This window comes from Chiloscyllium punctatum, chromosome 48 (genome assembly GCF_047496795.1).
Source record: "Chiloscyllium punctatum isolate Juve2018m chromosome 48, sChiPun1.3, whole genome shotgun sequence".
In the NCBI taxonomy this organism is placed as follows: domain Eukaryota; kingdom Metazoa; phylum Chordata; class Chondrichthyes; order Orectolobiformes; family Hemiscylliidae; genus Chiloscyllium; species Chiloscyllium punctatum.
Genome location: NC_092786.1, coordinates 41574232 through 41591657, shown reverse-complemented (window position 1 = coordinate 41591657; position 17426 = coordinate 41574232). Strand labels below are relative to the sequence as shown.

The 17426-nt window shown below is 38.6% G+C and overlaps 2 protein-coding genes across 7 annotated transcripts in view; one reads left to right on the top strand and one right to left on the bottom strand.

Moving 5' to 3' along the window:
• LOC140468927 (protein FAM227B-like) overlaps window positions 1-17426 on the top strand; it is a 308644-nt gene that overhangs the window by 124172 nt on the left and 167046 nt on the right. The gene's annotated exons all lie outside the window — the stretch shown is intronic.
• Window positions 6495-17426, bottom strand: part of fgf7 (fibroblast growth factor 7) — a 111998-nt gene continuing 101066 nt past the window's right edge. For all 3 annotated transcript variants that reach the window (XM_072565052.1, XM_072565053.1, XM_072565051.1), the window contains one exon: window positions 6495-9919. In XM_072565052.1, coding sequence (XP_072421153.1) covers window positions 9725-9919 — 195 coding nt within the window. In that variant the 3' untranslated portion in view covers window positions 6495-9724. The remainder of the gene's footprint in view (window positions 9920-17426) is intronic.

The window sequence follows — 17426 nt, the reverse complement described above, 5'->3', positions numbered from 1 at the left end:
GGCATTCTTGTATATTGGTGCAAACTCTTATGGATATTAATTGTAGAATACTTCTGGGAATTCTCATCTAACTGCAATTGCAACTATGTGTGGCTCATCTCCAGCTTTGTGAAGGACCGTTCCCCTGCCAGCTTTGCACATAAATCCTCTATGTGAGGGATTGTGTATTTATACAGCTGTGAAAAGCAGATTACTGTTTGTTTAAAATCCCCACAAAGGCGAACCATCCATTGGGCTTCACAATTGATACGGCCGATGCTGATCATTTCGCAAACTGGACTGGCTTGATGATTCATTCGCTTTCCAACCACCTAATTTCTGCCTCTACTTTTGCCCGTAAGGCAGGTGGCACTAGACGGTCCAGCAGAATCGTGAAATTGCTTCCTGGCCAATATGCAAGGTGGCCTTGGCTCCTTTGATAGTCACTAAACCTTCCTAAAAACTTTCGGGTATTTAACTAAGACTTCACACAGGCAGCCATTTTCTAATCGAAAAATGTGGAGCCAATCTAGCTGAATCTTTCTCAACCAATTTTGCCCAACCAAACCTGGGCCGGGCCTTTGACTAAAATCATTGGTAACTGAACCAGCTGCTTCTTATAAGACGCTAGAACTAAAGTTGTACCCTTAATCAGTAAAGGTTTTCCAGTGAAGGTTCTCAGTTTAGCTGAGGTCTTTTGCAAATGTAAGAGTTCGATTGCAGGGCAAATTTTGTTAAATATTGGTTCTCTGATCACTGAAACGGCCGTGTCATATTGACCTCCTTTAGAACCAGGTGACCATTTAACCAGACTTTAATTTTAATTGGTTCTGATGTGAATGTTGCTAAGCAATATAGTATTCCAAGCCAGATGTGGACATTCCAGGGTGTGCACACTGCTGGATATCAGCCTATAAGTTCTCTTATTCATTTTAGGTCTAGTAGAATTGTTTTGCTGTCTCAGGGATCTGTGTACCAATAGCAATTACAATGACTTGCCAGTCCAGATCCTGAAGAAAATCTTAACCATTTGGCCAAGGCTTGACTATGTTTTGGAGTTTTTCTGTGGCCTGACCTAGAGTCCTTCAGGTTATGTCCTGAGTGTGGCTTTGAAATTACATTCCCTCAAGTGATGCCCCCCAATACCCTGCAACACATGTGCTCCACTTACCATATTTTCCAATCAGAGAGCCAATTGTAGTGCCTGTTGAAGTCCAGTTGGGCTTCAGCTAGTAGGTGCTTTTGCATGGTTACAGCATTAATCCCACATTCCAAACGGTCTCTCAGCATCTCATTAAGGGTTAAACCAAAGTCATATGCCTCTGTCAACAACTCAACCTAGTTAAAAGCCCTGATACGGATTTGTTTGGTTCTCAAATGCCGAGTAAAACCAATAATGTTTAAGATTTAGAGACGGCTTGGGGTTGTAATCCATCAACTTTTGTAATGTTTTAGTATCTGGCACCTCAGGGAAGTTCAGGCTCCTAATAACTGAAAAAGCTGCAGCTCCACATGCTTTCAAGAGAATTACCCATTGCTTTTCATCTCCCCAAATGTCAGTAACCTGGAAAAATAATGCATTCTTTCTACATACTGGGCCCATTCTATGATGGCAGGATCGAACGAGACAAGCATCCCAAATAATGCCAGAAATGCTTGCCCCCACTCAAAGTCCACTGTTGCGAGCTAATTTCTTCCAGAGTGTGCTTTTCTCTTGTTGCCACTGAAATAACAGAGACTGGTTTCCCTTTATTTACAAGTGGAAAGTCCTTGAGACTGATCCAGCTTCCTCAAAGCCAGCTCTGAGGAACAGGATGTCTGACACTTAGATTCTTATCTGTCAGCAAGGGCTCCCTGATTGGACCTAACAATTCCAATCAGAGAATTCATATTCTATGAGGTCCACCCAGCTGACCTCATTACAATAACTACAAAATCAATATATAGCACATGCTATAGTGGATTTGATCTACCTTCAGATTCCAAGGTATAGCCATAACACTTTTGTAAAGAGTTAAGAAACTCAAAAAGAGGAAGGGAGAAGTCCTGCAAAGTACCTTAACACCAAAAAGATGTTGTTGAAATAAAATGAATTTAAATACAAAAATATAAAAGTGAGCCACCTATACCTCATTCCAATCCTAATTCCTCCAGTCTCAACTCCTACTGTAAAGATACATTCCTGTCCTTCAAGTTATACTCTGCTCAACAAAACCATCCTTTTGTTACCCTCCTGGACCAATCGGCATGTTTACTTTATTCTTAGTATGAATATGTTTGCAGATTTTCCAGATATTTTTGGTGCGTCTGGTCTTGTGGGAATCGGCAGGAGGCCATATCTACAGCCATTACTCCTGCCATAGAAACATAACTACTCACTTCATTGTCTCAGTCCTGGATGCAACCTCCATTGTAACAAAATAATGGCCTGTTCACCACCATTCTACATGAATTGAGTTTATTTGAATCCTGTTTTATTTTCAGATGGACATAAAAACCTTGTACATAACTTTGTGACATGCTTATTGCACTAGATTAGGGCTCATGTGATTGAGGGTCATATATTAGTCTGGGCCAAGAATTAGTTAATGATCAGAAAACAGAAAAAATAAACAATTTTTGGGTTGGCAGGCTGTAACTATTGGGTACCACATTGATCTCTGCTTGGAATGCAGCTGTTTACAATCTGTAACAATTACTTAGGTGATGAGATCAATTACAAGGTATCTGAATTGCAAAGCTAGATAGATAAATAAGCAATGAGGATATGAAGAGATTTCAAAGGAATATAGAAAAGTTAAATGAGTGGGTAAAAACATAGCAGATGGAATATAATCTGGGATACTGTGAGCTTTATCCATTTTGAAAGGAAATACACAAAGCAGAATACTTTTTTTAAAATGGGGAACTAATGTGAATGTTAATATTGAGAAAGACCTACCTCAATATCTTGCACATGAATTGCAGAAAGTTAAGATGTACATAGAGCAAGCACTTAAGAAAGCAGATTTATTACAAAAGGATCAAATGTTATCTCTTGTCTTGGTGAGAACAAACCTGGAGTACCCTGAACAGTTCTGGTCTCCAGAGCTAAGGAATGCTATACCTGCCTCAAAAGGAATACAGTGAGGGTGAATGGGACTGATTTTTGAAATGAGGGCATGATCCTAAGGTTAGCTTTTTTAATTTCCTAGAATTTAAAAGAATGAGATGTGATCTCAGTAAAGCAATAAATTCATAACATATTTGATAGTGTGAGTACTGGGATGTTTCCTTCAGCAGTCCACAACTAGGGGTCATAAACTTAGAATAAAGAGCTGGCTATTTAGAATTGAAGTGAAAATAAATTCCTCCTCTTAGAGGGTCATGACTTTTTGGAATGAGAAGGTTGTGCATGTACAGTTTCCCATTATATTCAAGACTGAGACCAAAGTATTTTTGGATACTAATGGATTCAATGGATTTAATCAATGGGAATAGTGGAGAACGATGGGATTAAGGTCGATGACCAGCCTTGGTCACATTCAAGGGCTAAATGGTCTACTGCTCTTTCCTGTTTATTACCTTTTTTTCTTATGTTTTTAATATGCTATCTGCCCCTAATAGACTAAAGTTGATGTAGAGTTACTTACAATCATTTTCCTAATGAATTCTGAAGTAGTTCCAGACAACAGATGTTCATGTGCATGTTTTTAATCCTGCTGGAGCATTTTAACATCTGGGACTAAGATTTGGATGGATTGCATGCAACCTGGCATCTGTTCCAGTTGGGGATTCCTTGGTCATACCAATAATCATTGATAGGGCTGTAGCATTGTATTTATTGGGGAATTCTTGAGATATTTTTCAATCAGAGGAGGAAACAATAGTACTTTGACTCACTATGCTGATGGTGCATAAAACAGAAGGTCATAGCGAGCGCAAGGAAATGTGACATTATGGTGATTTGGTCTAATTTATCTGTAACAGGCATCTCTTTCACTGGAACAGCATTGTTCTAAGCTGCAAGCATTTTAATTGGGAGGAACCCATCAGTCACAATTGTAAAAGTTCATGAACTGTATTTTTGGCAGCAGTTTCAGGTGGTATGAGGAGTTTCTAAAGCTTAGTATTGAAGCAAGAGTTCCTGACTTTGGCAGCCTCTGTTATTAATCATTGACCTTTTCTTTGTGAGCATAATTGGATAGAAGTAAAACTTGTTTCTCATGCTGTTTCTGAGGTTGGTAACTGTGATGCTGAGAACTTTTACAAGTAGTTAAAACATTTGAGACTGACGTTTTTGAGTTGTATTGTCCTGTTTTGGGCATGAATACATTCCATCTATATTCCTCAGGATTCCCATCTATATTTTGCTTGCCTAATCTTTCAGTAAAAGATGGAATCTTGTGCCCATACCGTGGTACGTTTGATTTTAGGAGCATTCATGCCCATTGGCTATTAAGGCCTTTATGTGCATGGTTAATGGCCAGTTATTTGCAGTTAGTTGGCAGTAATGGCAATCGACAATAAGATACAGATGGTGGTGTGGGAAAGGGCAGCAGGTACAGAATGGGAAGTGAGTCTTTGTTCAAAGGTCTGTGTGCCTGATCAAGGATCCTGGCATTATGAAAGGTGGGGCAGATAACATTGCTGAGAGGCACCATCCCACAACTTGCTGCCACCCTCTCTCCTTCAATATCTCTCATGTTATCGTTCACTACAATTGTGGTCTAAAACCGAGCAAAACGTAATCAAATCTATATAGAAATGGCATCAGTGTTAGTACCAGGAAGACAAAAAAAATTGATTTTACGATAGCCAGGAAGCTATAGCAGAAACTTGGAGACAGTAAGGACTGCAGATGCTGGAAGCCAGAGTTAATGAATGTGAGACTGGAAAAGCACAGCAGGTCAGACAGCATCCGAGGAGCAGGAAAATCAACGTTTTTGATTGAAGTCCTTCTTCTGAAGGTTCTAGTGAAGCATTATTTTTAAAAATAGTTCCTTTTATTTTATTGAATGAAGATAAAACATACTGTAATACTCAGCAGGTCAGGCAGTATCTGTAATGACTCTTAACTGGATACATGAAATAATTACTACCTTGAAAGCTCTATATTGATCTGAAGTATTTCTTTTAAATCCTTGTGCTCTTTGGTTTTCTTTTAAAATGGCAGTCGGGCAAGTGATGTTTTAAATTATTATCCTGGAAGCTATTTAAAATACAGGACCAAAGTATTCAAGTTCATTTATTTATTTACAACCTTCTGAGACTACTATATTCTTCTAATTCTGGTCTCGTGTGCCCCTGATTTTCATAGTTCCACTGTTGGCAGTGTGCTTTCAACTTCCTAGATCTTAAGCTCTGAAATTCTCTCCCTGAGCTTTTCTGACCTTCATACTGTCTCCTCCTTTAAGACATTCCTTCAGTCCCACCTTGTTGATCAGTCTCTTAGTCACCTGTTCTAAAGTCTTATTCGTTTCTGTGTCAAACTTTATTTCATAACACTGCTGGAAAAGGCCTTGGAATGTTTTGCTATTTCAATTATCCCTCTGTAAGCACCAGTCTTTATGGACAATATCTTCATTTTTTGGTTAACCACACAGTTGATTAAATGTATTTGCAATGGTATTGATGGATGACAAAAAATGAAATCGTATTGAGTGATAAATCTGTGATCTGGCACCTGCAGTTTCATTAGCTGCTTCAGTCAGTTATGTTTACACTTTATGATGATGATGCTCCTTTAACAAGCTTGTGCTGTTCTTGGCTTTTTTTTTCAGTGAGATCATACTGAAAGATCTGACTTGGATGGGTTTTAGGGCCACTTTGATTATAGCTAACAGATACTGCCTCGGGAAGAATGCTTTCAAGTTTAAAAAGATGCTTGTCCAATGAAAGTGGAGTGGCCACTTCTCCCAGTTTAGCTTTTCTCTGATTTAGTTTGGTTTTAGCAAGCACAGTTTTGAGGCTGCAGGTCCAAGAAACAGCTACATGGAAGAAGGTATTCCATGCTGAATCTCTCTGCCATCTCTCTCTTTCTTTTCTGTAAGACCCTGTGTTTGATTTTATCTTTTTTGCCAAGGGGTTTTTATGGGGATTATAGCAAGTATTTGGAACAGCATTATTAAATTGGGATAATCTGTTGGGTTTTCAGATAGATTAAGTTCTTTCATATTCTGTTACCTTTTGTTTGTGTTTCATTCAGTAATCTTGTAAATAAATTCTGTTTTGTTTGAAACTAATTTGTTTGAGCAACTACATCACTCTGGAATACCTGTGTTACACTTGCTTAGAACAACTAGCAAAGTTAGAGTCTGGGCTACTTTCTTGAAATGTTTTGAGGAGGTCTGGCCTAATCCATAATAAGTTGCATGTGTTGTTGAAGTTTATACAGATTAAATAATACCACAACAATCAGTAACCACTTTCTTTTCTAGGTTGGTCTGGAGTTCTTAAAGGAAGAAAGTAAAATAAACTCATATCCATTCAACTGTGTTTTATTGTTAAGATGAAATAATGAATGATGTCTCTAAACATGGCGACTTGATATTTTTGTGCTTGAGTATTGCTGGAAATAGATGTTTTATTGAAGGTTTTCACCTTGCACTTATCAGAATTTTTAACAAGAATACAAAATCAAGAGGAATACCAACATTTATATTGTGGAGATGCCAGTATTGGACTGGGGTGGACAAAGTCAGAGGTCACACAACACCAGGTTGTAGTCCAACAAGTTTATTTGAAATCATAAGCTTTCAGAGTGCTGCTCTTTCATCAGGTGAAGTTTACTTCTAACATTTATATTGTATAAGAGGAGAGTGCTGATTGGTTGGCAAGTGGACTCTGAATTGATAGAGGCATTGCCATAGAGAATGAACCCATTAATGCTGATTGACAGTTAACAGTCTGGCTCTGTTTACATTTTAAACCATGGAGGTAGACTGTTATTGGCCAGGGCATTGCCCTGAGGAGTGAACCAGTCAGTGGTATCACCTTTTTTTTGTTGAATTGAAAAGGCAGTGCATGCGTGCAAACACTAAAATATTTCAGCAATACTCAAGTCCTGTACTATGGAACAACAATTTGAATGCTGTTTGATAAAATGACAGAGCATGTTACAAATTATATAGTAATTATAAATAATACGAAGAACACATACTTATTGGAAAATTAAAACATTAATTTACTGATGTTGCCAAGTTATTTAGTAAGATGATTAGTGAAATTCAGATTAGTGGGAGCCAAGGATCTGAATAAATCTAAGCAGATATACTATTCTGTAGTAAAAGGATTTTCAATAAAGCCAAATGTAAGGCAATGCATATTTCTTAATGACAACAAGTCACTGTCAATTAACATTAGTCCAACTAAAAACAGAAAGATTAGGATAATTGAAACAGAGCATTCTCTGTGACTGTGACTAAATGTGTATTTTTGTTTGGAGAGGAGGACCAAGGGGTTAAGGATGGATTTTTGCAGGAGGCATACATTCACAGCATTAAAGGGACAATGGGATGTTATTTGTACTAAAGAGCTATAAATGGTTTGGAAAGTACTGAGATAAAGAAAAGTGGTTATGTAGCCATAAAATAAAAATAAAGAACTGCAGATGCTGGAAATCTGAAAAGAACAGAAAGTGCTGGAGAAACTCAGTGGGCCTGGCAGCATCTGTAGTGAGAAAAACAGAGTTAATGTTTTGAGTCCAATGACCCTTTGGCTGTTCTGATGTGGCGTCACTGGACTTGAAACATTAACTCTGTCTTTTTCTCTCTACAGATGCTGTTAGACCTGCTGAGTTTCTCGAGCACTTTCTGTTTTAGTTATGTAGCTGGGGTGCATCAGTCAAGAGACCAGAATGTAGCTATAATGAGGAAGATTAAAAGTGTTCAGTATTGAGGGATAGGAGCAGTACTTTGATATGGTCTATTGCTGTGATGAAGTGGAAGACCTTCATAATCACAAATGGGTGAATTGACAAATGCATGATTCACTGAATCTCCTGAAAAACAAAATTTTAGAAATTCACCAGGTCGGCAGCATAAAGCTGGTCATCTTGGATGGATACCACTTTACATGCAGCTAATGATGTTTAGATTCAGTTACTGTAATGAGATAAAGTATCAAATGCTTTGTAAAATGGATAGTTGATCCAGTTTTGACCATTTTACTTCCGCAGCCTAAGTCAAGTTTCTACCCACTAAGTAACCTTTTATTAAACACAGTTTCTTCAACTGTATTCCTTTATTTCCCAAGATTGCATTCTAGCAAACTTGACCACATCTGACATTCTTTTTCTGGTTTTGACAGTTTTAGTTGTGAAACTGCACCCACTCAACCTATTTTACATTAGTTTCAGTCGGTTAATTTCCTAACTGCAGTCAAGCTAGATCTGGGAAACATGACTTTCATTGAAACCTTTACTGATACTTTGCATACAACTGAGATTAGCAGCAAATATAAACCATCTGCAAATATGCACAAACAGATATTTCATTATATGTAGTGTTAAATTTGCCAAATTCCAGCATTCAGCAGTGTGTATTGATGGTGTAAATATGCTATATAATTCACATCTTTCAAAAGGAGCATTAGAGTATTTAAACCTCCTGGACAAGTGTTATTTTTATTGGCAATTTGACAAACACATAGGTTGGCAACAGATTATTTGTTTATAACAGTTTGCAAGGATTAAAATCCTGGCCTTTATCAGCAGATCTTAGTGGGAATTATTGCCTAGTGGGAATTGGATTCTTCTGCTCTTACCTTTAGAAATGCTGTAAAACCGATCAAAATGTTTTTAAGAACCTTATAATTTAACAATCTTTTGAGACTAAATTAGGTTGGACAATGGTTTGAATGCGCATTTGAATACCACAAAGAATGATTGCTTTCTACTTTAAACCCAGAGCCAATTAGTTTAAATCAAAAACATATTCTGTTTTCCAAATATTCAGTGACTCTGCATATGTTACATAGAGAGAATCTATTGCTAACGTGTGATCCATATTTTTCACAACTTGAAATGAATGATGTTGAAGAAATCATATATAAAGCATTAATTTTTATTAAGCTGAGCAGCACTGCTGATACTGTAGAATCATTATTTTCACAAGTCATTTACAATGTGGCAAAGTTTGTGATTGTGCACAACATTTTTAAACATTCTTCATCTTGTGAAAATCAAAGATATTACAGTAACTACATTTTTCTCATTAAAAATACTGAATTACAAAAATTAAATGCTGTATGAAAAGCTACACATTCATCACTAGATTCATATATTATGTGATATTTGATTCCCCAATAGTCCACAGTGCTTTCTCAAGGAAAAATTGTATCAGATCAAATGTAAGATGTCTTAATGTTACAATGATTATCTTGAAAATGTATATAATACTGTTTAAGCATGAAGTACCATTATCCCTTAAAACTATCATTTAAGGAAATGTTCTATGTACAAGCTACTTGCACTTCTTTACACATTTGCTGATGATGATCAATCATATGACTTTCATCCAAATGTTTCTTGTTATAAGTTTAGGAATAAATTTACAAACTTTTACCTTTTACATCTGTTGTAACATTGGGATGCATTGAATACAGTCGTGCAAAATTATAAGTACGTTTTTATAGCAAAGCGCAAGCCCAGCTTGTTCCAGATGTCAGTAGTATTTTAGCTTGTGTGGTTAGGATTTCAGTGATAAATGTGCAGAGGTGGAACACCTTAATTAATGGAATTTTTGTTCTCATTGTGTGTACTTCATTACGATACTGCCATAGGAAGAAAATGAGATGATTTATTTTCTTTCTTTGTCCTTTTTCCTCTAATGGTTACTCCTTTTTGGTTCAAGGCAACAAACATTTGTTGGCCATTATGTGTCCATTTTGCTGAAGCGTATGTATTATAATTGTTTTCCTCTATAAGCTCTCTGAAATTGCAGTCTTCATTGCAGGTTTTCTGCGAAAATATTGAAAATAAAGTGTACATTATTACTGAGGAAATATTGCAATTGATGATGAAATTTATAAGTTAGCCTTCAAGCATATATTGTTTTCATTATTTTAATATTACAAGTGACTTCACTTTGTGGAGTGATTTTCTTGTTGTATGTGTAGCTTGTCTTTAAGATAATTCATTTTTTAGAACTCCATTTTCATTGTATAAACAATGCTGTGACCTTGCCTCACCATTCATCTGGTTTGGGTTTGCAAGCTGCAGGCACAGAAATTGGCCAATTGTTGTAATATCTGTCTCGTAACTTATGGTGTGTTTAAGATAAATTAACCCTCAGAGTTAATCAATTCCTGAAGAGCGATTGATTATTTGACCATTGTCATTAAGACGAAAATTTTACCTTTACCCTTTTTTATTTTTTCATGATATGTGGCCGTCGCTAGCTAGACCTATTGTCAGTTTCTAATGCTTGAGAAGATGGTATTTAAGTAACCTTCTTGAACTGCTTGGTATCCAACAGTGTTGTTAGAAAGCAAATTCCAGAAATTTGACTCAGCAATGGTAAAGAAATGCAGTGTAGATCCAAAACAGGATGAAGTGTGGCTTGGAGGGGAACATGTAGGTGGCGGTGTTCCAGTATAGCTGCTGTCCTGTCCTCCTAGCTGTAGAGATTGCATGTTTGGAAAGTGCTGTCAAAGGAGGCTTGGTAAGTTGCTGGAATGCATCTAGTAGATGATACAAATTGCTGATGGAATTGTATGTTGACGGTGGAGGCAATGAATGTTGGAAGTGGTGCTTGGGGTTCCAGTAAATCCGACCGTTTTCCCCTGAATTCATCTGTAGTATTATTGGAGCTGCAATCAACTGGTCAAGTCCTGACTTTTGTCGCATCCCTGACTTACAGTATCATAGAGATTTATAGCACAGAAAAGGATCCTTTGGGCAATCATGTCAGGCCAGTGAAAAACAAACACTTTCCAGCACTTGGCCTATAACCTTGGCATCACAAGGGCACATCTAAATTCCACTTCAATTATATGAGGGTTTCTGTCTCTACCATCTTTACAGGCAGGGAGTTCCAAATTTCCACCATTGTCTGGATGAAAAAGGTTTTCCTCACAAATCCTCTAAACTTTCTGCCCTTTACCTTAAGTCTATGCCCCAGTCATTGATCCCTCCATCACAGGGAAAAGTTATTTCTTGACTCCCCTACCTATAATTTTGTACATCTCAATCATGTTTCCTCTCAATCTCTTCTACTCTAATGAAAACAACCCTAATCTGTCTAATCTCTCTTTATATCTGAAACTGTCCAGTCCAGGCAACATCCTGGCAAGTCCCCTCTGCAACCCCTCCATTGTTATCACATCCTTCTTATAATGTAGATCCCAGAACTGCACACAATACTCTAGCTGTAGCCTAGCCAACATTTTATACAGTTTCTAGCACAACCTCCCTGCTCTTAAACTCTATGCCTTGGCTCGTAAAAGCAAGTGTACCATAGACCTTCTTGTTCACTTTATTCATCTGCCCTGAAACCTTAAGGGACCGATATACATGCATACCAACGTCTTGCTGATCTTTGGTCCGTCCCAGTGTATATCATGTATTCCCTTGTGCCTTGTAGATGGTGGACAGACTCTGGAGAGTCAGAAAGTGAGTTCCTTACTGCTGAATTCCCAATCACTGACCTGCTCTTGTAGACACAGTGTTTGTACTGGCTAGTCCATTTTAGTTTCGTTCAAAGATAACCACGCAGGACTTTGATAGTTCAGGATTCAGCAATGCCATTGAATGTCAAGGGAGATGGTTAGATTTTCTCTTCTTGGAGACGCTCACTGCCTGGTCCTTGTGCAGCATGAATGTTGCTTACCACTTATTAACCCAAAACTGAATGTGACCTGGTCTTGCTGCATATCGATAGGATTGAAGAATCACAAAATGAGTATCCCCATTTCTGACCTTATGATGAAGGAAGGTTATTAGTGGAGCAGCTGAAGATAGTTGAACCTCAAACACTGCCCCTGAGGAACTCCTGTAACAATGTCCCCAGGCTGAAGTAATTAGACTCCAATGACCATAAACATCTTCGTTTGTGATAGGTATGACTCCAAGCAATAGATACTTTACCCTGACTCCCATTTGCTTTAATATTGCTTAGGCTCCTTGAAACAAGTTAAAATTCCTGATTTATTTGCCTGCCCTGAGGTTGGGAGTATTAGTGATTTTTGAGAAGATTTATAGCTCAGGTTGATGATAAGTATATAAGTTAGCTCGCTGAGTTTGACATTTGTTTTCAGACGTTTTGTCACCATACTCGGTAACATTATCAGTTGGGAGTATGTCACGGTTTTAATCTGCTTTTCACCCCAAGTTAATGGGATCTTACTTTGTATATGCATGCTGGGTCACAATTAAGTAATTAGGATCCAACTGGAACTTTAACTAAGGCCCATGTGATCCAAACTGGGTTACAAGTTCAATAATTTAAGAGATTGATAAAGTTAAACATTTTTCTTTCCTTTGTGCTCCCTAGAGGAGCTGTAATATCCCTCCAAGGAAAGCCTTAGGCCTCTCCTGATGACAACTATAAAAAAAAGTGGAGTTTATGTGCATTGATCACTTCCACTATGAGGTTAATACCTTGTTTAAACTACCTACACAATGCCTGGCAACTGTATTCTCTGCTCTTCTATATGACAGAAGAAAATGTAATGTTATCTTTCTTCCCTGCTCTGTATAAATTGAGAATGTAATTAATCATGTGATTGTCATGATGTAAATGGGTAAAAGCACTGACTAACTGGCTTATATACACAGAAGCAACCTGTGTTTGACGACAAGTTTATTCAAACATTTGATTATCTCCTCTGGCCAAAATCAGGATCACTTTACAACAGCAATAAACAATGGTTTTAAGCATGTTGTACGAGTAAGGCATCTGTGGACCAGCTACATTGTGCAATCTTCATACTTGCACCAAACATTATTGTTCAGTTTGGTTGCTCAGAGAGACAGCAATCTTTCAGCGCAATACTTGCATTTGCACTAGATCTTCAGAATGCATGATCTCTTTACACTTAAAGTGCAATTTCAGGAAAGTATTTTTGTTATAAATTATAGGATATTAAATAAGAAAAATAAACTTATTAGTGTTTAGTATTTTTAGTTCAAACAATTAAGGGAAAGAAATTTGTTCATATAGTTATGCAAATGTATTCCATTTCCTGGGATAGGCAGTACTGTGGATCACTACTTATATGGCCATATGTTGTTCTTCAAAGACATAAATGAAGGTGTGTTTATGGAGGCCTGTGGCACTGCTTACCCTGGGGATAGTAACGGAAATCTGCATAATGCCGTTATAGCACTAAATGTACAGATAAATTCCTCCTTGTAAATCATTAATCACAGGTTAATGTACTCCACATCTTCTTTCATGCCTTGATAACTAATTTTTAATTTGTTGTCCAAAACCTTTGTTGTCGTACTTACCTCTTTAATAAATTATGTGAAGATTATTATCAATATGCTAGTCAGCATCTGTTAAGTTGTTTATGTGTACAAAACATTTGGATTCCATTGCTGCACTATTCTGAATTAGCTGTATCGTGTCCTGTCTCCTCTGGTTAAAATTAATTAAAGATGTCCGTACTGAGATGTGGAAGAGCTGCCTTATATCAAATGAAAATCTGGAGGAAGGTAATGTGATTCTGGGGTTGGAAAAAAGATTAAAGAGGCATCCAAATGCTCCTTTGATTCATAGGCAAGCTTTATCCTTCTCCTTGGTGCATGGTTACAAAGTGTAAGGAATCCTGAGATAAAAGTTACTGATCTCAATAGCACTAATCTGTTGCAGTAGTCAGTTACTCACATAGATTTTGATTTTTGGGTGAACGACTGGTTGAGGGTACCTGCTGCACAGCCAGTGAAGAAGCTAGAGCTATTTTGAAACTCTGGCTTCATTTAAATAGAACTAGCAGCTTGCTTGCCCCATACGGATGCCAAATCAACTGCCTAGGTTCAGGGCAGCAGCAGGACCAGGCTGGTTAGGGTGTGGAGAGTAGCCTGGGATGACAGCAGATTCCATTATTTTCATGAGGTCCAAAGGTATGGTGTTGCTGCTCCTGGGCCAAAAAACTTAAGTTAAATTTGTGTTCCTGTGGCCCCTTTAACTATTGGAGAATAGACAGAATATGCTAAGATAGTGTTCTGTCTTGAAATTGGCATATTTTTGAAGTCTGGAATAAATCCTGGAAGCACACAGCAAGCCAGACTACATCTGTGGAGAGAAACTCAAAGATGAAGGGCAGTTTCAAATGCCAGATATGAAATGAGAATGATAGGAGTATACATCATTTCACCTGCATCCTTTTCCTTGAAGACAGATTGGGATTAGAACTCCTATGGTCCAGAAGGAACAGATAGCTAATTAATCATAGAACATAGATCAGTACAGCGCAGAACAGGCCCTTCAGCACTTGATGTTGCACCAACCTGTGAACTAATCTAAGCCTATCCCGGTACAACTATCCAATCTTCATTCATGTGCTTATCCAAGGATTGTTTAAATGCCCATAATGTGGCTGAGTTAACTACATTGGCAGGCAGGGCATTCCACGCCCTTACCATTCTCTGAGTAAAGAACCTGTCTCTGACATCTGTCTTAAATCTATCACCTCTTAATTTGTAGTTATGTCCCCTCGTACAAGCTGACGTTATCATCCTAGGAAAAAGACTCTCACTATCTACCTATCTAATCCTCTGATCATCTTGTACATCTCTATCAAATCCCCTCTTGGCCGCCTTCTCTCCAATGAGAACAGACCCAAGTCTCTCAACCTTTCCTCAAAAGACCTTCCCTCCAGACCAGGCAACATCCTGATAAATCTCCTCTTCACCTTTTCCAATGCTTCCACATCCTTTCTGTAATGGGGCAACCAGAACAGTACACAGTATTCGAAGTGCGCCTGCACCAGTGTTTTGTATAGTTGCAGTATGACATTACAGCTCCGGAATTCAATCCCTCTACCAATAAAACCTAACACACCATATGCCTTCTTAACAGCACTATCACCTGAATGGCAACTTTCAGAGATCGATGTACTCCAGGATCCCTCTGCACATCCACACTACCAAGAATCTTTCTATTGACCCAGTATTCTGCCTTCCCAAAGTGAATCACCTCACATTTAGCTGCATTGAACTCCATTTGCCACCTCTGAGCACAATTCTCTAGTTTATTCAAATCTCCCTGCAACCTGCAACATTCTTCCACACCATTCACTACTCCACCGACTTTAGTGTCATCTGCAAACTTACTAATCCATCCACCTATGCCTACGTCCAAGTCCTAAAAATAACAAACAGCAGTGATCCCAAAATAGACCCTTGTGGTACACCACTAGTAACCAGACTCCAAGCTGAATATTTTTCATCAACCACCACTCTTTGCCTTCTTACAGAAAGTCAGGTTCTAATCTAAACTGCTAAGTCACCCTCAATCCTATGCTTCTGCATTTTCTCCAACAGCCTGCCATGTGGAACCTTATCAAAGGCTTTACTGAAATTCATGTACATCACATTAACTGCCCTACCCTCATCCACATGCTTGGTCACCTTCTCAAAAAGCTCAATGAGGTTTGTGAGACATGACCTGCCCTTGACAAAACCATGTTGAGTATCTCCAATCAAATTGTTGCTTGCTAGATGATTATAAATCCTATCTCTTACAATCCTTTCCAAAACTTTTCATACAACAGACATAAGGGCTATATTTACTGGGTCATCTCTACTCACCTTCTTGAACAAGGACACAACATTTGCAATCCTCCAATTCTCTGGTACCAAACCTATAGACAATGATCAAGGATCATTGATCAAAGATCAAGGCCAAAGACTCCAATATCTTCTCCCTAGCTTCCCAGAGAATCCTCGGGTAAATCCCATCCAGCCCAGGGTACTTGTCTACTTTCACTCCTTCTAGAATTGATAACACCTCCTCCTTACTAACCTCGATCCTTTCTAGTCTAATATCCCATATTTCATTCTTCTTCTCTACAATAATCTCCTTTTCCTGAGTGAAAACAGATGAGAGATATTTATTTAGCACCTCTCTGATCTCCACAGTGTCCACACACAACTTCTCACTTCTGTCTTTGTCTGGCCCTATTCCTACCCTTGTCATCCTTTTATTCCTCACATATCTATAGAAAGCTTCAGGGTTCTCCTTTATTCTACCTGCTAAAGACTGCTCATGTCCTCTCCTTGCTCTTCTTAACTCTCTCTTTAAATCCTTCCTAATTAATCTGTAACTGTCTATCGCCTTATTTGAGCCATCTCATCTCAACATCATATAAGCCTCCTCCTTCCACTTAACAAGAGATGTAATTTCTTTAGTAAACCACAGGTGCCTTACCTTATCACTTCCTCCCTGCCTGGCAAGGACTTAGCTGTCAAGGACATGCAATATCTGTTCCTAAAACCAACTCCACATTTCAATTGTCCCCATCCCCTGCATTTTACTACCTCGTTCTATGCATTCTAAGTCTTCCCTAATCGCATTATAATTGCCCTTCCCCCATTTATAACTCTTGCCCTGTGGCATGTACCTATCCCTTTCCATCGGTAAACTAAATGTAACCGAATTATGGTCAGTCTCTCCAAAGTGCTCACCCACCACTAAATCAAACACATGGCCTGGTTCATTACCAAGCACCAGATCCAGTGTGGCCTCCCCTTTTGTCAGCCCTTTGACATACTGTGTCAGGAAACCCTCCTGCACACATTGGACAAAAACTGATCCATCCTACGTACTAGGGTTACAGCATTTCCAGCCAATGTTGGGGATGTTAAAGTCCCCCATAATGACCAACCTGTTCCTTTCACTCCTACCCAGAATTGGTAGACAATAAAAAAATAGGTGGTGGAGTAGGCTATTCGGCCCTTCGAGCCAGCACCACCATTCCTTATGATCATGGCTGATCATCCACAATCAGTATCCTGTTCCTGCCTTATCCCCATAACCCTTGATTCCACTACCTTTAAGGTACCACTACCTCTATCCATCTCTTTCTTGAAAGTATTCAGGCCTCCACTGCCTCGAGGGCAGAGCATTCCATATGTCCACCAGTCTCTGGGTGAAGAAGTTTTTCCTCAACTCTGTTCTAAATGGCCTATCCCTTACTTTTAAACTGTGTCCTCTGGTTCTGGACTCACCCATCAGTGGAAACATACTTCCTGACTCCAGAATGACCAATCCTTTAATAATCTTACACGTGTCAAATCAGATCCCCTCTCATTCTTCTCAGCATAAGTGTATACAAGCCCAGTCGCTCCAATCTTTCAACATATGATAGTCCCGCCATTCCGGGAATTGACCTTGTGAACCTACACTGCATTCCTCAATAGTCAGAATGTCCTTTCTCAAATTTGGAGGCTAAAACTGCACACAGTACTCCAGTTGCAGTCTCACCAGGGCCCTGTACAGCTGCAGAAGGACCTCTTTGCT